We start from the raw sequence: 23,824 nt of genomic DNA on the forward strand, positions 1-23,824 counted from the left end.
CCCAGGCACACCCCAAAAATATTTTTAAAGTATTAAAATATGGCAATAGCCAAAGAAGCCCTAATTTGTATTATAATAAGCCTCCTAATGGCTGTATACATTCAAAGTAGACATTGCACTGCAATGGACTAACATTCCCTAGGATAATCATAGGTGGGTCCATACCAGGTCATATGCATTACTACTGCTTTTTTATATAAAAGTTAGTAGGTCAGATATTTCAATTGACTACACTATTTCAACAAAGGAAATCACTCTTCTAGGAGAGTGATGAACTCTCCTAGAATAATATGTGCCAGACATACATGAACACCTAATATGCTTCTTTTTGACATCACAGACAAAATAACCAATCCAGATGCTTAATATCTTCTGCATTCTGCTGTTCTTATTTTTCTTTTATGTTTGTTTTACTCTATTAATGAATGAAGAATTATTCTCCAAGTATAGATAAGTATTTAAAATAGTCTCTAATATAAATCTGTTTACGCTGACAAAAACAAATAAACCAAGAGGCCTTTGTCTTCAATACTTTTTGGTGTGAAGTGAACAGAGTTTGAGTCTGAAATCATTCAACATTCCTGCATTTTGCTTTCCTCAGTTGTAAAATGAAAATATAAGCATCTACTTTCTGGAGTTTTTACCAAACTCAAATTAAATACTATATGACCAAAAAGTTTGTAAATTTTAAGACATTAATGGAATATCATGACTTATGTGACATTTTCATCAGCATAACAAATATTAATATAATTTTCTTCTATTAAAAGGTGTAACCAAAGCTTGTGTTAATATTAAAAGAGTTTTATAGTGATTTTTGCTTTCATAAAATATAGATTGGAATCATAAAGTTTTAAATAATAATTTAAAATTTTAGAATTTGAGTATATTTAGCATTGTATGAAGAATTGCTGTTTACAACAATGTAATGAATATTTGTTGCATAGGAAGTAAGTGAGAATATTATCTGAGTTCAATGCACAGCTCAATGTTGAAACACAGAATTTGCTATGTTATTCTTCTTGGTACTCACTACAACTTGTTGCCTATTTATATCCAGTACTTCTTTGTGGCATTTTTTTAAGTTTATTTATTTATTTTGAGAGAGAGAGGGAGAAAGAACATGAGCTGGGGAGGGGCAGAGAGAGAGAAAGAGAGAATCCCAAGCAGACTCCAAACTGTCAGCGTGCAGCCCGATGCGAACCATGAGATCATGACCTGAGCCTAAAGCAAGAGTCAATACTTAATCAACTGAGTCACCCAGGCGCCCCTGTGGTATGTTTCATACATTTATGTCATTAAAGTGTATTTAGATGAACTACAGTTAGTTTTGTACCAGGAGATAGAAAAAGAAAAGGAGCTCTCAAGGGGCTGTTACTGATGATGTGCATGGAGGGATCAGGGACATCCCATGATGTCACAGACTGCACATCATGTGTGACCTCAGGTCATCAGCTCTAGAGCTACAACGAGCACTGGGTGTCATACGAGAGACGAACCACTGGGTTCTGCTCCTGAAGCCAAGATTATATTGTATGTTAACTAACGAATTTAAAATAAACAAACAAACAAATAAAAGAAAATAGCAGGAAACACAATTATGACCAAAAGCAAAAGCATAGGGTGTTCAATATTATGCCTGTGTTTCTCAAACTAGACTACTGAATGAAAAAATGACTTTTTACACTGAAAATGTGAGTGAAAAAAGATGTGAGACTAGTTAGGAAAATTTTAAAACATGAGTTGTAAGCCATACCAAACATTAAAACATATTACAAAGCAAATTAATAAACCATGTTAGTAGTGGCTGACGGCTAGACAATCAGAAAAGAGAGCAACATATCAGAAGATAAAGCCAATAATTATATCCAATATTTACAGAAATTAGTTCAAATATAGTAACATTTTCAAATTTAGGTAGGAAAGACAAATTAAAACAGTGTTAGGAAAAATGGATAGCCATTTGGAAAACTATACTTGGATTTCTCCTTCCCTCAGTCCTTATACCAAAATAAATTTGAGATTGATGCAGCATTTAAACATAATAAGTGAAAACTTTAAAGTACTTGTAGAAAAAACTGGAGATTTTTTAACATATGCTTGGAGTAAGAATGACCCTTCTAAGCACTTAGATAACACAAAATTCAGAAATAAGAAAAAGATTTGATTAGGGTGCCTGGGTGGCTCAGTTGGTTGAGTATCCAACTTTGGCTCAGGTTATGATCTCACTCACGGGTCGAGCCTTGCATCAGGCTCTGTGCTAACAGCTCAGAGCCTGAAGCCTGCTTTGGATTCTGTGTGTGTGTCTCTCTCTCTGTCCCTCCCCTGCTCATGCTCTGTCTCTCTGTCTCTCTCTCAAAATAAATAAATGTTTAAAAAAAGAAAAATATATGATAATTTTTTTAAAAGTTTTATTTATTTCAGAGAGAGAGAGAGAGACAGCATGAGCAGGGGAGGGTCAGAGAGAGAGAGAGAGAGAGAGGGAGATACAGAATCTGAAGCAGACTCCAGGCTCTGAGCTAGCTGTCAGCACAGAGCTCAACATGGGGCTTGAACCCACAAACCGTGAGATCATATCCTGAGCTGAAGTCAGATGCTTAACCACTGAGCCACCCAGGCACCCCAAGATTTGATAAATTTAACAACATACAAACTTTTAAAAATGTGAAGAAAATTGACTGGCAAAAGTGGTTGAAATTAATAAGGAAATGTTAATTTCTTTCTTTATTTTTCTAATGTTTATTTATTCTTGAGAATAAATAAGCAGGAAGAAAGCAGAGAGAGAGGGAGACACAAACTCTGAAGCAGGCTCCAGGCTCTGAGCTGTCATCACAGAGCCCAACATGGAGCTGGAACTCAGGCACTGTGAGATCACGATCTGAGCCGAAATTGGATGCTCAACCGAGCTACCCAGGCGCCCCAGGAAGTTTTAGTTGCTTAATTAGAGTAGCATAATGGTTAAGAGTTCACATGCGTATATGCACAAATTCACAAATACATTCAAAGACATGCATATCTGTGATTGTAAATGTATATGAAGCTTAGTTAAATTCATAAAGGGAAACTAGGGGTTAGAATAATAAACTTTCCATCATATATTTTTTGAATTTGTATATTCTTTTTAATTGTCATGATGGGTTACACTGCTTCTTCTGAATAAAATACAATTTATAAAAATAAACATTTGTGACCTTCTGGCTTCAGCTGCAGTAGAATAGCTTGCTTTGGCCTGATCATCCAGCACAAAACAACTATAAAAGCTAGAGAAATTTATAAAACATGGATTTGAAGGTTTTGGAAAGCATCCAATATAGAAAGGTCTTGAAGGCCTAACCTCCTTGAGAGAAGGGAATGTATAATGTGAGATTCATATTCCATCTGGCCTTTTTCACTAAAGTCATTTTCCAAATATCAGACAATGGAAACAGCTAGGCAGGAAATGCAAGTCTTGCTGCACTGAGAAGACTGAGGGCAGATTTTGGGGCTGCCATACTGACTGCCATTTAAAGGGCAAATGCCAGGGGAGAAGGAAACTCCAGAGATAAGAGTTCAAAACTTTGTATACAAATCTCCTCTAAGTCACCGGCTGACTTCTAAACTGCACTCAGAGATTAAGACTCCACAAAACTTTTTTTTTTAAGTCTTAGTAAAGACAGCATATGGGAGGTTAAAATGCTTAAGCAGAGATCGCAGCAGGCACACGGTGTTGGGAGAGAATAGCTGGAATTCAAATCCTGCCAAGGTGTAATGGCTTTGGTAAGTTCCCAAGGCTTAAATCTGAGACCCCAGAAGGGCTATGCTCTAATATTAAGGGCTACACCTTGGGAATAAAGACAAAAATACAATAGCCCTAACAAAGACTGAAACCAAGTCTTAATAGGACCAAGGTGATCCACTAGGGCTCTGGCTGTTTTCCAAAAGAAAATTTAGCCCACCTGGAGGAAGATAACATCATTTGGAATTTCTACAATTTTGATCCAGTCCAAACATGAGGCATGCAAAAAGAAAATAAACAAATGACCAAAAATCAAACAAAAATAATAACTAAAGAAAGAGGTGATTTAGATATTTTAGTTACTTTTTGGTTATTAGTTAGGCTTCCAAAAAATAAGGAGAAAGAGAAAATTTTAAGAGCAGCCAAGGAAAATCACACTTTGCCTTCAAAGGAGAACCAGAAAGAAAAAAAATATTAAAACTTAACAGCTTAAGGATCATCATAGATATGGAAGGCAGAAAACAATGGGATATCTTTAAAGTGATCTAAAAGAAAAAGACAATTCACCTAGAATTCTCTCTAGCAAAAATATCCTTCAAAAATGAAAGTGAAGTAAAGATGTGTCAGCTAAATAAAAACTGAGCAAATACACAATCAGTAGGCTTCACTACAGTATATTATAAGAGAGTTCCTCATACTGAATAAATATGACACTATGGAAACAAAGAATGTCAGTAATAAAGACAAACACTGGAAAAGGTAAATGTAAGTGAATACTGACTACGCCAGTGAACAGTAATAGTATCTTGTAAGGCAGATCACAAATGTAGAAGTAAAATTTAGGACAATAAAAGCACAAAAGGCAGGAGTGGGGCAGAGTTAATTGTTTGAAAGTGCCTGCATGGAGAAGTGACAAATGTGCTAAATTAAGGTAGCACTATTCATAAAAACATGAATAGTAAATTCTCTAGAAATTACCAGTGTAAGAAAAATAACAGAGCTAAACAGTTAATGGAGAAGGAAAAAATGGAGCTGTGAAAATCAATTTTAAAAAACCTTTAGAAGGGAGTCAAGAGACCAGCAGGGAGCTCTCTTGCACCACTATTCATCAATTGCAAACCCAACAGGAAAAGATATACCTTGCATGTCCATCCTAGGATGGTAGCTACTATTTCACTACACCAGCAGTAGGAAAAGATTCTTCTCTCCTCTCTACCATAGTCCAGCCAATGAGAGACAGTATCGACTCAGCCAATGAAAAACCACATAGTCTGAACTCCCAATTTCCTCCAGTGGACTTTTTACTTATAACAGCCCTACCAATTTCTCCCTTTCCTCTATGAAAATGCTCCTCCCTCTGTTCTCCCAACTTGCCTATAGATAGTTTTGCTGTAGCTTACTCATCCCAGCTGGCAATTCTCTGCTATTCCCAAAATAGATCTATTTTTTTCCTGGTAAAATAACTGACAGTTGTATTTTTAAGATTAACAGCATAATTAAATTAAACGTAATCACCCAAAAGTAGACCAAAAAAGGAGAAACAAAGGAATAAAAACAGATGTGCAAATGGAAAATATATACTAACCATAGGGGTGAAATATCTTTCAGAGCTGACTAAGGAAAAATATATAACCAGAGGTGTAAGGAGCATACACAAACTTTATTGGGGAATGCTTTGATAGGTTTGCATGAGGAGAGACAGCCCTCACAACATGAGGCTGATCAGGAGCAAAGGGGTGGAGGGTGAAAAGACACGGGAATATAATCAAGGGGCCAGGGAATCACCTAAGGGATTTACATGTCTAAGCGATGTCCCTTAGGAGCCCAGTGGGGAGCATGTTTGGTTACTGGATACTTCCTCTGTAGTAAATGACTTCTTCAGGGCAACTTTTTATGACAAAAGTATCTTCAGGCTTTGTACCTATTCTGAAAAAGATGTTTAAATACAGAGGTTAGACTGTCTATATACTTACTATAAAAGATGCTGGTAATGGGAGGGGAAATAACTAATTAGAGTACAGAATCCAGAGCCATTATTTTAACAGCTCAAATCATGGCTCCCATATTTATTTCTTGGGTGATTTTTGAGGAAGTTACTGAACCCCTCTTGTCATCTATAAAATGAATGTGATAATAATAGTACTCTCCTCACTGGATTGTAGTGTCGATTGTGTGAGTTTAGGTATAAACTGCTTAGGACAGTGCCTGGCACAAATAAGCACTATGTAAAAATGGCTATTAGTACTATTTATAGCAAGCATTTGATAGGCTTCTATTTCACACAGAAATACTAGTTGTGTGATTGCTTTATAATATCTTTGGAGAGCATATATGTGGTAAAAGATGTATTTTACTTCTTAAAAATAAGTTCAGATGCAGTGAAGCAATATTTCCTTACTGACACATTTAACTACCTAATTAGGTTTATTTCTTATTAGTGTGGCAATCACCCTTACATGGAAAGAATTTGATTACATTATACTAACTTTTGATACTTTCTGAAGTTTGTGAGAACCTATTCAAAGTATTTAGGCACCAGGACTCTAACTTTTGGTTTGTGCTCTTATTCCTGGCTGTATCTCAGGGAAATATAGAAAATATGCTTGGAAATATAAAGAATTTATTTGAAATTAGTCACAGCTCTATGTGACTTTAGCCAAGGTAGTACATGTTCATTTTTTTTCCATCAGCAAACTGAGAGAATAAATGGTAGTTAGATGAACTCTAAGACATTTCTCTAACACAGCATCAATCTGTGACAAATGTAAATTTATACACACACATAAACTCACACACAAGACAAGCGGAGGTTGTCCAACTACAGTTCTCAACAGAGCCCAAGATACTTTGTTTTGTTTTGTCGATTAAAACCATATCAAAGTTATGGGACATTTTCCAGCACATCTGTTCTGGATAATATTACCATAATTATTTCCTTCCATTGAACATCTCAGCAGTACCAAAGCAACGAGCCAAGTAGGAGCAAAAATCTTATTATTAGGCAGCAACAACAGTCTCTAATTCTTTTCTTCCTCTAATGTATGATAACTCAAGTCGATCAAACACTTCTGGTGGAATGCTTTGACTTAAAGATCATTTGTACTTAACAGCTATAAATGAACACTCACCTCTTAGCTAACTGCGACTACAGGATATGGCTTATTTCTATTACTGTAAGATCTAGCCTGCCCCGCAACTGGGTCTGGGCAGTGGAGGACAGACCAGGCCATAGACTTGGACTTCTGGGGTACACACTGAGCTGCCGAGGTCCAGAACGCCCCGAGAGACGTCTATTCCCCCGCAGCCTGGTCAGCTAAGTCTGATAAGAGGCAGGCACCTGGGAGATTTGACTTCCACAGACGACCTGTGCGTCCGCCACGCACCTCTGGCCCATGTGACCTTCCACACTCGGCAGGTGAAGGCCGTGGGAGGAACCCCCGGCCCTAGGTAGATGGTGGGCTGGGCTGGGGCGACCCCTGTTAACGCAGGCCTAGAGTTCCAGGACAGGTGGGGGAAGGCGCAGGGATAGCGAGAGAACCGTGTATGCAAGGTTTCTGCTTAGCATCCAGCCTTCTTGGGATCTTCCATGAATTGGATCCGCAGAGCTAAGACAGACCCAAGGTGCAGACCTCGCCAGAAAACTCCGAGCGAGCAGAGTCCCTTTTGCTCCACAACAGAATTGCTAATGCTGAGAAAGCCCGATCTCCTGATACCTCGAAACCAAACCACCCGGGATCTCAGAAGGCCTGTGAGCCTGACCTGGGCCAGAGATGATGGGAGGCACCAGGGAATTACAATTGCTCGATAGGTGGCAAATCAGCAGGATTAAACGAAGTATGATGTAATCATTTTTCCAGATTATGAATCCACGGGAGAGAGGGTATCCCCTAGAGCCTTTAAAAACTCAAACTGATATAATTTAGCCTTTAATTCTAACAAATTAGTGAAAGAGGATCACATTATTTGGCTAAACTATTTTTTCAGCTCCTGAAAATTATGGTGCCACTGTTGAAATATCACTTCAGATAAGTGTTTTAAATCAACCTAAACAATCTCATTCTTCGTGCAATAAATTAGTTTAAACTCTAAATCTTCAGTTTGATGTTTGCAGAAATGATGGCTCTGTTTTTTTAGCTTACTATGTTCTTCAAGAGTGTACAGTTCTTTTTGAAACATTTTAGTAATGCTAGAGAAGTCAATATTTAAAAAATATAATATTGAATATGAAAGCATACATTATAATGAGCCAATTAACAGACTAGGAGAGAAATCTTTTTGGAGAATTCTGCTTTGCTTTAAATACACAGATCACTTTTATTAAACATACAGAACATTAAGGAAACACATGGTCTGGTAAACTTTAAAAGATGAAATAATATCAATACTATTTTATAAGCATTGACCTGTCTTAAACCCACATTTAGAATGTTTATCAATGAACTATTTCCATTAGCTATAATATGCTGTGATAATATGCAACAATATTCACTTATGTGAGGAATGAAATTAGGGATTATTAGAATATCCACTTAGCAATATTGACTAACAACTTAAAGAATGTAAAAAGTCACTGTGTTTCTGGGATAAAGAGATGAGAATGTTACAATTTTTAAGGAATTTAAATTGTGAAATATCCACTTAGCCATAGTGACCAACCATTTATAGAATGTAAAAATCACTGTATATCTCTTGGGTAAAGAGATAAGAATGTTGCAATTCTCAAGGAGCTTATCCTTAAATATAATACAAGGCAAAATCTAAAAATCAGTATGGTCAAATTAAAAGGGCATTACTTACTTTTTACCAGGAGAATTGAAGGAAAATTCCTAGAGGATTTCACTTTAAGTGCTGACAGATAGGTAGTATAGCATGATAGATGCATAGTTTCCCAAGGAAAATAACAGAACTGATTATAATTAATAACGATTAACATAAACTGATCACATAGTATATGTTTGATGTTAAGTACACTATACAAAATACCTCAATTAATTCTTAGAGCAATCCCCATAGGTATTATTTATCCTATTTTATTAGAGGTAAGGTGAAGAAAATTAAGTAACTTATTCAAGGCCACACCTTGTGTAGAAAAGCATAGGTAAGCAATATGGAGCATGACTATGGAGGTTCTTTTTTTTTTTTCAATGTTTATTAATTTTTGAGAGACAGAGACAGAGCATGAGTGGAGGAGGGGCAGAGAGAGAGGGAGACAGAGAATATGAGGCAAGCTCTAGGCTCTGAACCGTCACCAGAGGACCCAACGCAGGGCTCGAACTCCTAAATCGTGAGATCATGACCTTAGTTGAAGTTGGACGCTTAACCAATTGAGCCACCCAGGCACCCCAAGACTATAGAGGTCCTTAAATGTTTTTATAAAATGAGTTGGTTTTCTTAAATAATGCAAACTTATGGAAGAGAGTAATTCCAGTGAAAAATTTGAGGATGGATCGAAGAGGAATGGAGAGGAACAAAATGAGTTTCCAGTTGGAGCCACTGAAATAGTATGGGAAACTGATGATGAATATCTAGATTCGGACAAATATGAGATTCCTTATACTGACAAGAATCGATGGGGCTTCCCTATTTGGAGGGGGGGTAGAATGGGGAGCAAAAGATGAATCTGGGTAAAGTTTACATTTCAATCATTTATTTAAGAATATATGTCTTTTGGGGGAAAATGTTCCCACAAATCTGCTTTAAATTTTGATATTTTTAAACTTAGAAATGCTTAAGTTTTGACTACTTATATTTTGAACCACCAAATTTCTTGCCAGTGCTTGATAAGTGATCATGACATTATTTTCTTTACCATTTGTTCTCCGGCAGCAGTCTATGTGAGCGTCTCTATTCTTGTTTGTCTATTATCCAGCTGTCTTGCTTTCCCAGATTCTGCATGTGATTTATCTCCCTTTTTTCTGCTCCTGAATATATAGTCACTTATTTTCTGAAAATGTATGAAGTATTTACTGTCTGGTCAATGTTTAATAATTATTTTATATCTTTCATATTCTTTCCTCATTTTATTCAAATTTTCCTTTGATACGATGCTTCTAAATATATGATTGTCTTTGCTTTCATATACAAATACCTAAATAATCAAATTGACTTTACAGACTTCTGGTATTATGGATGTTATTTATATTAATTCAACAACCCAAGTTTAAAAGACTTGCAAAAGTTGTGTTAATTAAAGTGATTTCTAAATCAAAATAAGGAAGAAATTAGACTAAAAATAATATTTTGAAACATGATTAATTTTAATATGTTTACAAGGAAAGAGTAAATTCACCAGCAGGAAAAAAAATACCAAAATTAACATTTTACAGATTTTTAGTCTCAAAGCACAATACATTTTTTCATAGAAACAAATATAACACCATGATAGGTACCATAATACGGAAACATTTATACACAAGGCCATTTACCATTAATAAAATCAGTGGCAATGGTGATGCAATACATTAGTTTATCTTTGTTAAAATTTGTGCTATTATACTTCCTGGCCTGCAGGAGTATTTGCCAGGATACAAAAGAAAAATGTGTGACCTCAGTTTGAACAACATATAGAAAGTTCTGGCTGCCTGTGCTTAACCCTATATTCACTATATTATCACTAGGAATGTTTTCATACCACTACTCTACTATGGAATAAATAGTTCATTCCACTTACTATTAAAGCCATTCCCAAGGAATCAAACATTTTAATAGATTCATTTGGAAATTAAGGAATTACTTTATACAAAATAAGAAGTGCAATATCAGGACATAATATTCTATATGCCTAAACGTAACAGAAAAGAAAAACTATACAGGTATTAAGAGGAAAACAATTTCTGATTATTTGGAGTAGGTAATGGCATAGTATTGAACTGGGAAAAATGTGGTAATATGGTTCCTTTCATTTTTTGAGAGTTCATTATTCTTAAATGCACCAGATGATTTTCTGAGGGCCATTCACATTCAATGTTTAGATTCATTTTGTTAGTGGCATATTCAAAGCACCATATAAAAGTACATGTGAAATGTAGAACAATCATGACTATGTAATTAACTATAGAAATAACTGCTAAGAAAATATAGCAATATTTAACACAGGATTTCTAAAACCATTACATATTCATTACTTTTCGCAAAGCTAATAATGTCCCATGTTTTATTTTTACAGAATTTGTCTATCAAGATTTATATGCATTTGGCACTTTTTTGGGGGCTGAAAATAGTTGATAACTTCTGTACAGTAATGTTACAATTTTATACAAACTTCAGAAATATGGCATTTGGAATAGTCTTTACGATCCTTTTCCAAGTGTTCCATTTCACACAACAGCAAATACTCTGAATGCCTTTCCTCCTGGAGGATTCTGTAAACTGTAAAAAAATACAAAAATTATATTGATGTCATCTCCGCATATAATCCTCCAAATAAATCATGCTTACCTATGACAGTCAAGAAAGCAGTTCTATGAATCCAGATGGCCAGCTTTCTTTAGGCTACTATAATTTATATCTATTTGAAAGCCTGAGTGAGGATGACATAATTCTTTAAATCTTGGTTGTATGCTGGGCTGCAAGTTTACTAAAACTTAAGGTGCACAGTAATAATAGTATTTTATATAGAACTTAACAAATTCCAGATCATGTTTTCCTATATTACAACCTTTGCTTCTAATAAAGCAGAATTAGGCAGGTGTTTTTCCATTTTACTGGAGGAATATTGAGATCCAGGTTTACAACTGACTGATATGGTTAAAAGTTAACTGCAAGTTGAGAAGACAGTGATAATTAAGCAATACTCTAGAATACTAACTTAGTATTTTTTAAGTCTGGTGAAATTTAAAACATTTGCCACCATTCTTATTCATATTTTACATCTATAGTTTCAAGAAAAGTCTTGGTGAGGAATTTAGTGGTCAAATCTGAAAGGTCCTAAGAATTTCTTCACTGAAATGGAAACACGCATATAAGCACTCAATCTCACTTTAAACACAACATATATTAAAACACAAGTTAAAAGCAGTAAGAATCATAGTTAATTCTTTCTTAAATTACTTATATTTTATTTGGCAATATCAGTTATGTTTCATTTTAATGCTTAAAAGGTAAAACACTGATAATATCATTAGTTGTTATTTATTCTAATCAAATATAAACTTTTAAAGTCTTTACATTTTTGCATGAAGTTTTTCTTAGCAATAAAAAGGGACCTTTAGAGAGAATCACAGTAAGTGCTAAGAGTAAGACAAAGTGCAATTCCTTTTACATATATATTTACAAACAAGAAAAGAAAGGGGAGAGTTTTTAGACTGAAAAAGTATGAGATCACAAAAGTGCACATAAACATGTTCAATAAACACAGACACACCAGGTTTTACGTACAAGCAGATGGACAATGAAAAGCCATCTTTATTTATAGGAAACAGGTTGACAGTGTCCTAGAGAGTGAATGTGTTTGGTGTATTTACTCTTCGTACACAGTGATACAATGGGAAAAATGCGTATTTCTGAGTCTACAGACCTTCCGCTGAAACCAATCTCTGAGACTAACTAGTTAGAAGAGCTTGGGCACATCATTTAACCTTTCTGAGCCTAAGTGAACAAATCTATGAAATCAGGGTTTACAGAGGTAAACCTGAGATCAGTTCAGGTCATGATCTCACGGTTCGTGGGTTCGAGTTCTGTATCGGGCTCTGTGCTGACTACCAGCTCAGAACCTGGAGCCTGTTTCAGATTCTGTATCATCCTCTCTCTCTGACCCTCCCCTGCTCACATTGTCTCTCACTGTCTCTCTCAGAAATAAATAAGACATTAAAAAAAATTTTTTTAAATCAGGGTTTACAGAATTGACTTTACAGGGCTGTAGGTGGAGCTGAGCTACTATACTTAAAGTGGTCGGCAGCATCTGGGAAATTCATAGTAGGTGTTCAGAAATAATTATTATTCTCAGTTTTCTCAGGATATCATAGTTTTAGAATAAATATAAGAAATATGACAGGTAAATGAAACACCACTTAGTTTAGCTTATTAAATTATATATGAGACTCTACAACTAAAAAATGTATTTTATACATAAAAAATGTATTTTATACATATCTATTTTACATATCATACAATATAATATATTTATATTGTATATATGTATATATTATATACAATTATATCTATAATTATATATTTATATAATTTATATAAATATATAATTATATAACTGTGTGTGTGTGTATATATATATATATATATATATATTAAGTGCTGTGTATGTGTGTGTTTCCATTTCACTGAAGAAATTCCTAGGCTGTTTCAGATTTGACCATTAAATCTCCTCACTAAAATTTTTCTTGAAATCAGGGCACCTGGGTGGCTCAGTAGGTTGAGCGTCGGACTCTTGACTTTAGCTCAAGTCATCATCTCACAGTTTATGAATTCAAGCCCCATATCGGGCTCTTCACTATCAGTGCAGGACCTGCTTGGGATTCTCTCTCTCCCTCTTTCTCTCTGCCCTTTCCTAGCTCACCTGAATGCTCTCTCTCTCTCCCTCTAAATAAACTTAATTTTTTTCTTGAAACCATAGATGTTAAAAATATAAGTATGATAGCAATACAATTTAAATTTTATCCAATTTAGGAAATAATAAGTTAGTGCTCTAGAGTATTGCTATGAACCACATGAGTCAGATTATAAAGAAGTCACCTTCTTAATAACGGCTTCTTGATAAAAATCTGCTGAAAATAGATGGTAAATGCAAAGCTGTCTTCTTATAAGGATGGCACTCAGATGGTTATGTGGAAGTCAATCTAGATACCCAGTATGGCACATCCTTTCATGTCCTTTACAGAAACTTTACTGTAGATGTTGAACCTCCATTGGCAATTTTGAACAACCCAATAAATGTCTAAAAGTTAGAGATTTTTCTGTAGCCATACAATATACATGAGAGCTAATATTACTTCCACAAATACAAATGATTTGAAAAATCTCTATAGGTTCTGTGCTCTTAACTTTTTTTAATACTTGAATAAGTAAGTCATCTGAATTTTCCCAAACCAATAAAATATATAATATATAATACTAATGGACCAAATAGTATGAGATGACCAGAAAGCATTCATTATACTAGATATCCAACTTCCAATCAAAAAGTGAATTTGGTTCTGGGGTAAATCAGACTCATTCGTTCTTTGTCAAAGACTTTGTCCATATATAACTGTATTAGAAAAATATTCAGTGCCTCGCTCACCTACAAAGAATTACATATAAAAACTAATCTAGAAAATCCAAAGGAGGATGAAAGAAATTTCCTTATTAACAATTAACAAAAGAGTGGTTCTGACTCATAATCCGATTTTCATGTTGATTTTTATAAGCCCGGAGGAGACAGGCACCTCGAGTACTTCAGCTTCTCCCATCCCTGGAAGACTGATTATTTCAGTGCAAAGGAAACATGCTGGTGTAGCCACATAACTCCAAACCATACTGAAGTGAGTTGGTTGTAAAACAAGCATAAAGGTGCGTGTATGTATATGTAGAGAAAGAGAGAGAGACACAGGAGGAGAGAGGGAGAAAGACTATCAGTATATAAAATACAAAATATATATGTATACATATTTTTAAATTTACCTTTCTGAGAAGATTCCATTCTGAAAAGACGCAGTATAAGTCTTTCTTTTGTCCACAGGCATGACGTCAACATAACCACCGTGATTTCGAACCACCCCAGCATGTACTGCTGCTCTGCAGATACTGGACAGCTGAGGCAACAAAGAAAAACCCACTGTTATTAAGAAATTCCTGCTGAACTTGTCCAGCCTACTCTTCTATTAGACCAAAGTTGCTGGCACCTGCCTCTGTATAGATAGTCAGCAGTTACGGGTTGATGTTTTGTGTATAAAGGAATGTTTCAAAAGTCACAAAGTTAAAGCCAATTCTGAACAAGTCTGAAGGCAAATCTTAGGGTGGCCACAATGGTAAAATCCCTTCACCATTTAATCTAACAAACACTCGTCTTTCCAAACAGCAGGTTTTTTCTACAGTAGAAGTAATCAGATACAAATTTATTCTTTTATCTCTTTTTTTATGTTTATCTATTTTTGAGAGAGAGACAGACAGAATTCAAAGCAGCTCCAGGCTCTGAGCTGTCAGCACAGAGCCCAACGCAGGGCTCAAACAAACTGAGATCATGACCTAAGCAGAAGTCAGAAGCTTACCCAACTGAGCCACCGGGCACCCCTGCTCCTTTTATCTCTTACTTTGCTAGTAACTCTGACCACATGTTAACAGATTGTATTATCTGTACTTGGTTTATGTTCAGTTTTGATTTATTAACAGATAATAGTTCTGTATATCTTTACAGTCCCTTTTCCAAAATACAGGTGTGTATTAAATGGGGGATTTTCTTCTATTAAATAAAATGGTCTATGCAGAGAAAATTTAACCAAGAAGAATATAAAGAACAATCACAGCTTCTAACCGATATCTGCAATATCTATCACCTTGGTTTGAATGGTCTGACATGAGGTACTATGATTATATTGTATCAATTATATAATCTTAATTGAATTGGAGTTCTATGGAAGAGAAAATTATTGTTTCAAGTCCATGTTTTTAAAGCTGTTACCTATGGCTTTCCAGAAGTTGACTCTTTTCTTTTGCCCCATTAAAGTCTTCTCCAGATCTTAACATTTGCTTTAATTCTAATGTTCTACCAAAATTTGCCAATAGCTGAGGAAATGCCACAAAATGAAACACTTGAACTGTTTCTGGGGTCTTTTCTGATCACACGGGTGTGTTCTTTTTTTTCTCTCTATCCACATGTGAGTGACTTAATGTGCTTTTTTAAGTTCACATAAGCATGTGCATCTTACATGACCTTGCTTTATTACTGTGCTCTGAACTTTGTGGCATCAGTCAGAACTTATTAGATCAGAGAGCCTGAATGCCAAGCTGCTTAATCCTTTTCATGCTTTTGCTATATCAAAAAATACCATATATCTAAAACTTCTCATCGTTACTCTGAAGAGGGATTTCATTCAGTTTAAAGTTCCCCACTGAATTAATATTTGTGTCCAATATGGTTCATAACAGATAAAATTAAAAATAATTCTGTACACGTTTCAGTATTTATCTTGCTCTCTTAAAAGAGTATTATCAGCATTTTCCCCAAGGCATAAAAGTGCTTACATATAACATTCACTAAATCCAAGCACTTAATATGTTTTGAAACTATTGTTTTGCCCATAACTATGCAGTCAGCAAGCATTCCTATTTGAGTTCAAAGGTCAGAAGAGATTTTCTTTTTATACCCATACTTTGTAAGAATTAACGTATCATGAAAAAAAATAATTTATCCAGCAAACAGTGGAACATTTTTAATTAAAGCAGAAATTAACTTTATATGTAACAAACAAGAAAAGTTCAAAGCCATAAAATATACAAGTAGTAATGGAAAGAAAGAGAGAAAGAAAGGTGAAGGGAGGGGAGGGAGAGAGAAGATTATCTTTCCATATCTTGTATTTAAAGAGATCATGTATTTTGTAGGGGGTGGGAAGCTTGACAGTTAATGCTTGAATCTCTGACTCTGCACTGACCACATAACAGTGGTCCCAGTATTTCCAACTCACTCTTAAAACGATCTATACAGTCATCTCCTATACGTAAATGCCTATTCAATCCAGTAAGGTAGGAAGATAAAATGATCTTGATACAAAGTCTAACAAAACCTTAACTCTAGAAAAAGAGACTGCTTATAGGTATAAGAGTGTATAGGATACCATAGGGGCGCCTGGGTGGCTCAGTCAGTTAAGCATCTGACTTCAGCTCAGGTCATGATCTCACAGTTTGTGGGTTCAAGTCCCATGTTGGGTTCTGTGCTGGCAGCTCAGAGCCTGGAGCCTGTTTCAGATTCTGTGTCTCCCTCTCTCTCTGTCCCTCCCCCACTCATGCTCTGTCTCTCTCTCTCTGTCTCAAAAATAAACTATAAAAAGTTTTTTAAAAAAGTGTATAGGGTACCATGAAAATTTTTTGTCAGGTATGATTAAAATTAAAAGTTTGGTGTTTAAAGGGACAATCTAAAAAGAATAATTTCTTCTGAACCCTTTGAAGGTTCTAGATAGGCTTATTCATGTACATTTATGGATTTATTTCTTCAACAAATATTTATGGGCAAGGTATTTGCTAAATTTCTGATGTCACTGTGTGCTCTAAGTTCGTTAAGGCAGGATGTAATTCGGTCTTGTTCATAGGTTGGCAAACATCAAATTGTTAATGAAAAAATGATGCTCCAATTCCCTGGCTGCTGCCCTCATGGAACTTTAAAATAATCAAAGAGACAGAGAAATAATCATAACACTAACAGAATCAGGTAAGTGATAAAAGTAAAAAAATAAAGTTCTAGGGGCTGAAAGAAGGGCTATGTTATACATGTATTAGGACATCCAGTGAATACTCCACAGAGAAAGTGGCAATAAATTAGGATATGAAGACAGGAAGATAAGTAAAGCATGAAGACTAATAAATTATGATACCAACGGGACATTTAAGCTGCAGATAAGTACAGGGCAAAGTTGAAGCCTGACAGGGACGGACTCCGATGTGGAGAATAACTGCAAAGGTAAAGCTGAACTTAAAAAAAGAACAAAACAAAAACCAACTAAACAAACAAAAAAACCACGGACTTCAACGAACTCACCAACGGAAATAAGGTGGTAAATAATATTTCAGGCCTCTTTTTACAAACCTATTTCCATGTATTTTATTGAATACGTACTTTAAGAGTATATTTCCTGAATTTGTTTTTGCAACTCTCTGGCTTAGAAATTTGTGATGGTTTGCAAATGTCTGCCACATAAAATCTAAGCTCCTCAGCATGCATTCAGACTCTCCATTTACATGTTTCAAGAGCTGAGTCCCCCAACCCCTCACAAAAAACTGGCTACAGCCACTTTTAGATTCAATGCTCACCTGCTCAAACATAAGCAAACCTATGTGTTACGCATGCATCTCACCTGCTGTCATCTCTCTGTTTTTGTTAGATGCTGTTCATCCCACCTAGAATGTGTCCCTAATCCAATTCCCCAACCCACACTTGAAACCTGGCTCAAAAGCACTTGTCCATATTGAAGCCCTCCCAGCTAATAGTCCCTGTCCAACCCAGTAATGCTGTCTACTATAACATCCCCTCAAATGGTTTCATTTTGTATGTATTTTAACATATTATCTGTTCTTGATTTTATGGTGCTCTTTAAATCTTGCCATTTGCAACCATATGGATGGAGCTAGAGTGTAGGATGCTAAGCGAAATAAGTCAGAGAAAGACAAATACCATATGATTTCACTCATATGTGGAATTTAATAAACGAAACACACAGGAATGGATTAAAAAAGAGTATAGAGAGGGAAACAAACCAAAAGAGACTCAATGATAGAAAATAAACCATAGGTTGACGGAGAGAGGTGGGGGGGGGACGGGCGAGATGGGTAATGGACACTAAGGAGGGCACTTTTTGTGATGTGCACTGGGGTTGTTTGTAAGTGATGAATCACTGAACTCTACTCCTGAAACCATTATTGTACTATATGTTAACTAAAATTTAAATTTAAAAAATTGGTAAAAAAAAAAAAAAAGAATATTTTTTTAAATAAAAGAAAAAATGCTCCTTTGGAAGTATAAGATATTTTCATACATTTGACAATCTCTTAATTATCCAGTTTACAGTACAAATACTAAAGAACCAAAAGGAAGAATTAAAAAACAAAGTGAGCGGTGCCTGAGTGGCTCAGTTAGTTAAGTGTTGGACTCTTGATCTTGGCTCAGATCATGATCTTGTGATTCCTAAGATCGAGCCCCATATGCTAACACTGTGGAGCCTCCTTGGGATTCTCTCTCCCCACCCTCTGCCACTCTCCCGCTCATGCTCTCATGCTCTCTCGCTCTCTCTCTCTCTCAGAATAAACTTTAAAAAATAGAAAATAATAAAAATACAAAATGAATTTTCCATCAGAAGGATGCTTCTGGTCTATTTCAAAAGTATCTAAGGTATATGGATAGGATATAAAGAAAAATTTGGTGAAAATAAATTATTATGCACTCATATTTGCATGAGGATAGTTGTTTTTCAGTGTTATTATTGATTAGCTTCTCTAAGAATATGTATACCAACATAGAAATTTGTTTCCTTATTCTATACATAAACGTACATACATACATTTAAATATTGTATAAACACATATATACCTGAATCCTGAGAGCTGCATATATTAAGATACTTACATCAGAATAAACTCGAGTTCCAATTACACGAGCATGTGGATTTGCTTGCATACAGTTACGAGGACAGTAGACTCTGAAAAATATATATATACAAATATTAAGTAGCTGGTTTCTTCAGCCATCCTTAACCATAAGACCACAGACATGCATACACAAGAGATAACAACATTCTCACCCTATTCAATTTTTTTTTTTTCTTTTGAAATAGGTCAACTGTACAAGTCAGGCAGTAGATGCAATTGCTTCTGCTTAATTTAGCCACTTTCAGATTTTGGGACGAATGTGTTTCTTTTCTTTCTAATTTAGGGGTTAAATGTTTCCCCAGAAAGAAACCTCAGGGTGCATCTCTCAGTATCTGGGAATTGGTACCCAATGTTTCTATAGAATTTAATAAGCATGTAACTTGAAAAACTGACTCATTGTCTGACTCACACATCACATCTTTGGTATATCCTTCAATTTCATGGTTTTAATTATGATTATAAATTGCTGATTTCCAAATTTATATCTCCACTTGGGACCTCTTAATTCCAAATTTGTATGTCCTATGGCTTATTCAATATCTCCACTTAAATCTAATAACGATTTCAAACTGAGCGGGGTTAAAACCAAATTCCTAATCTCTTCCTCCAGTTCCCAAATCTGTTCCTTATGTAGGCTTCTTACAGTAAATGGCAACTCCATTATTCCAGACGCTCAGGTCAAAAACTTTATTCTAGCTTCAATAGCTTTTTATCTCATGCCTGACATTCAGTCTACCAGCAATTTTTATTAGCCACCCATTAAAATAAAATCAGAGCATCCTAAACACCTCAGTTATCATACTCAAGACTGAGTTACAGACACCAGACTCCTCATCTGGTGTCTAGCTTACTGCTATAGGCTCTCCTATGATCTCCCTGCTTCTAACCTTGCCCTCTCCACTGGTTTTTTCCCCACTTATATTAAAGCATACAAGACCAATCATATCATCCCTTTGCTCTAAATACTCTAGTGGTTTTCCACCTTATTCAGAACAAGTGACAAAATCCTTACAATGGCCAGTAAGTCCTGCATGTCCTTTCCCTCCATTATCTTTCTGACCTTATATCTTCCTCCTCTTCCACTTCTTCCCCCAGATCCAGTCATACTGGCCTAACAGTTACTTCTCAAACGTACAAAAATAGGCTCTTTCTCAGGGCCTTTGTACTTATCTTTCTCTGCACATGGAACATTCTTTCTCCAGATATCCTATTACCTTACTGATATCTGATTGGCTTAGCTGATTTAAATAACATTTCTAAGGGGCACCTGGGTGGCTCAGTTGGTGAAGCTTTCAACTTCAGTTCAGGTCATGATCTCCAGGCGCATGAGTTCAAGCCCTGTATCAGGCTTTTGCTGCTGTCAGCTTGGAGCCTGGAGACTGCTTCAAATTCTGTGTCTCCCTTTCTCTGCCCCTCCCCTGCTCATGCTCTCGCTCCCTCTCTCTCTTTCTCTCTCTCTGTCTTTCAAACATTAAAAAATTTTTTTAAAAAATAACATTTCCAAAAGCTTTTATTTAAACATAGCATCCAATTATCACTATTCAATCAATCACATGATTAAAATCTCCACTCTGAGAGTTTAAGAAACTATCAAGCGGCACTTTTTTTTTTTTTTTTTAATCAGTGGGCTCTTTGATTCACACACACACACACACACAAACACTAATGCACTAAAAGGACATTAAAAACTACATTTGGAAAAGAGAGGATTCTTTTAGTAAATAAATCAGAGTCTCAACAAAATGATTACATGAAAATCATTGTCTGATGAAGGAATAAATGATTTCCCCAAAAGCATTCTAAACTTTTTTAAAAATGTTTATTTATTTTTGAGAGAGAGACAGAGTGTGAGCAGGGGAAGGGCAGAGAGAGAGGGAGACACAATCTGAAGCAGGCTCCAGGCTCTGAACTGTCAGCACAGAGCCTGACGCAGGGCTCAAACTCACAAACTGTGAGATCATGACCTGAGCTGAAGTCAGAAGCTCAACCCACTGAGCCACCCAGGTGCCCCTTCCTAAAAGTATTCTAAAAATACTTCAGTTATAATTTCCTTTACCAATTAAAGCAACTCCTTCTTAAGACAGCTTTTAAGAAATAGCTGCGTTTCTTATTTCTAAAATCTGTATAACACTGTTTACTTTAGAATATATTTACTTCTTCTAGCATCTAAACCAGAAGCATTTAAATATAAATAAATGAGTCTGAGTTTTTATATCTTTAAAGAATTTATTTTTATAGAAGATACTGTTGGGGGTGCCTATAGGAGGAAAGTTGTCCCCATTGACTGTGAAATTTTCTCTGTGTGTCTGAGAACAGTTGGGCATTCAATGCTCATCTATGCTAGTAGTATCATCTGCTCAGCCCTTAGGATAGCACTGTGCTCGCTCTACCTTGACCATATCTGGCACGTGGTTTGTGGAAGGCCAAGGTCAGTAGCTCCAAACTGAGATAGTTTTTACTTGGGCAAGTTCAGGTCAAAAATAGACTGAAGGAGGTTTTTACTTGTCTAATCTCTGGTTTTAACACCTTGTTATGCATTACTGAGAATGTAGATGTGACCTGAAACATTGTTCTATATACAGTTTACTTATAAGCTTTGAATAAAAATGTCAACATTTTAGTGATACCTGCTTTTACATCTTGGACGTTCAATAGGTTTCAAATATCTATTTATTCATAGATACTTGTTAATCATACTATGATTTCTGCCCTCCTCCTCCAAGTCACATCCCCAGGCCAGAAAAAAAAATTTTTTTAATACCACACACAAACACATGATACTTATAAGGTTATGGTACTGAATCATAGAGATTATGATGATTTGGGTCCATTCTATCAGGTATGGAACCTCTCAAGGACACAACTGTACAGGTAAATATTGTTTCTTCATGCTCATCTTGAGTTAATTTCCTTTCATTTATTTGCCCTCGGCATTTTCTCCCCAATAGATTTATGACTCAACTTATTTAAGTTATATGAAATTCTGAAACAGATGTACCAACCACATGATCCCTAAAAGTTATAAACTGTCATTTAAATTAATATGTCATAAGTTATGAAACTATCAAAATTTTTATATAAGAATAGAAAAGACAACCCTTTGTTTCACTAGTCTCTAAAAGAAAACAGAAGGGTGAATTTCCAGACTACTTAAAGTCAAAATTATGTATAAATCATTACTTCTACCAATTTGCTATGTTGGTAGCCATAAAACATAAAATTTAACCAGAAGAATTTTTCTTTTGGAGGAATATTTCTCTTCCTGGAATAACCAACAAAACATGAAAAACTTATTAATACTCTACTTGAGTAATTTTTTTTTCTTTTGGAACAATATTGCTATAAATTTATTCTATAGATATTAAAATTACCATTTACTTAGCATCTACTAGAGGAAGACTTTATGCTGGAATGCTTCACTGAGATTATCCTTACTATTTGGTCCTCAGAGGACTAGTCACATGGGTGAGAAGGCCTACCATTATACTATATACAGTAATCATTTCGTAAGTATTTATATATGGATAATTCTAAATTATTTATGAAAGATAGAGACAGCATGAGTCGGGGAGGGGGAGAGAGAGAAGGAGAGACAGGAGGAGAAGGAGAGAAGGAGGCTCCAGGCTCCAAGGTGCCCCAAGAAGTATCTACTTGTTACATCATCACAGTCTTTTATTGCCATGTGAATAACCAATCTTATTCTTAAGTAAAATATGTCCTTAATTTTAAAAGGCTAAGTGAATGGGTGCCTGGGTGGCTCAGTCAGTTACATGTCAGACTTCAGCTCAGGTCATAATCTCACTGTCTGTGAGTTCGAGCCCCGTAACACTGTGCTAACACCTCAGAGTCTGGAGCCTCCTTCGGATTCTGTGTCTTCTTCGCTCTCTGCCCTTCCCCCACTCATGCATGTTCTCTCTCTCTCAAAAATAAAGATCTAAAAAAATTTTAAAGAACAAAATAAAAGGCTAAGAAATGAAGCATTTCCAAAATAAACTTTTCCATAAAAAGTGAGCTCCCTCAGTGTTTTAGTAACTATAGTTTATCAATTACAATTCTATCTCTAAGTCTCATTATTGGTTCTTGGAATTAATATGTGATTTCTTTGTATTAATGGAGGAAGTGTGGGTGAAAGTAAAACTGGATATGAAAAGATCTTCATTTTTTCCTATGTATGGTTATTACTTACGGCCATAATACTTCTAACAATTTTCACCTTAGTGTGGTCAAGATAAATGAAGCACTCTTTCATTACTGTATAGTAATGAAACTCCATTATAATTTTTAAAAAGACAGTATACAAAACAAAAATGAAAGAAAGGTAGAAGATGGGCTTTTTGACTTACCAATTGCAATTAGATTTATCTAATCTAGGAAGTGGATGGAAATACTTGAACATATGTATATCATTATAGTTTCGGTGGTAATAACTGTTGTAGACTGAATGTTTGTGTCCCCCCCAAAATCATATGTTGAATCCTAACTCCCAAATGTGACTGTATTTGGAGTTGGGCCTTTATGGAGTTAATTAAGGTTAAATGAGATCATCAGGGTTGGGCCTCGATCCCAGGAAAGGAGAGTCTTCTCTCTGATTCTCTACGTCTCTCTCTCCCTTCCTCCCCTTCCTTGTGAGGACATGGAGAGAAGGTACCATCTTCTAACAAGGAAAGAGGCTTCAGAAGAAACCAAAACCTTGATCTAGTCTTCCTGTTTCCAGAATTATGTGAAAATAAATCTCTATTTTTTATAGCACCCCAGCCTATGGTATCTTGTTATAGCAGCCTGAGCAGACGGAGACAGAAGTCTTCTTGCATATGTGAAAATACA

At 35.6% G+C, this 23,824-nt stretch overlaps 1 protein-coding gene across 1 annotated transcript in view; it reads right to left on the reverse strand.

Moving 5' to 3' along the window:
* Window positions 1-10,054: 10,054 nt before the first annotated feature.
* CRISPLD1 (cysteine rich secretory protein LCCL domain containing 1) overlaps window positions 10,055-23,824 on the reverse strand; it is a 46,082-nt gene continuing 32,312 nt past the window's right edge. The window contains exons 13-15 of the mRNA XM_039256557.1: window positions 18,978-19,050; window positions 14,330-14,460; window positions 10,055-11,083 (exon numbers count right to left, since the gene is read on the reverse strand). Of these exons, the coding sequence (XP_039112488.1) occupies window positions 11,032-11,083; window positions 14,330-14,460; window positions 18,978-19,050 (256 nt within the window). The 3' untranslated portion in view covers window positions 10,055-11,031. The remainder of the gene's footprint in view (window positions 11,084-14,329; window positions 14,461-18,977; window positions 19,051-23,824) is intronic.

Source organism: Hyaena hyaena, unplaced genomic scaffold (assembly GCF_003009895.1).
Source record: "Hyaena hyaena isolate Hyena2069 unplaced genomic scaffold, ASM300989v1 scaffold_574, whole genome shotgun sequence".
NCBI classification, from domain to species: Eukaryota; Metazoa; Chordata; class Mammalia; order Carnivora; family Hyaenidae; genus Hyaena; species Hyaena hyaena.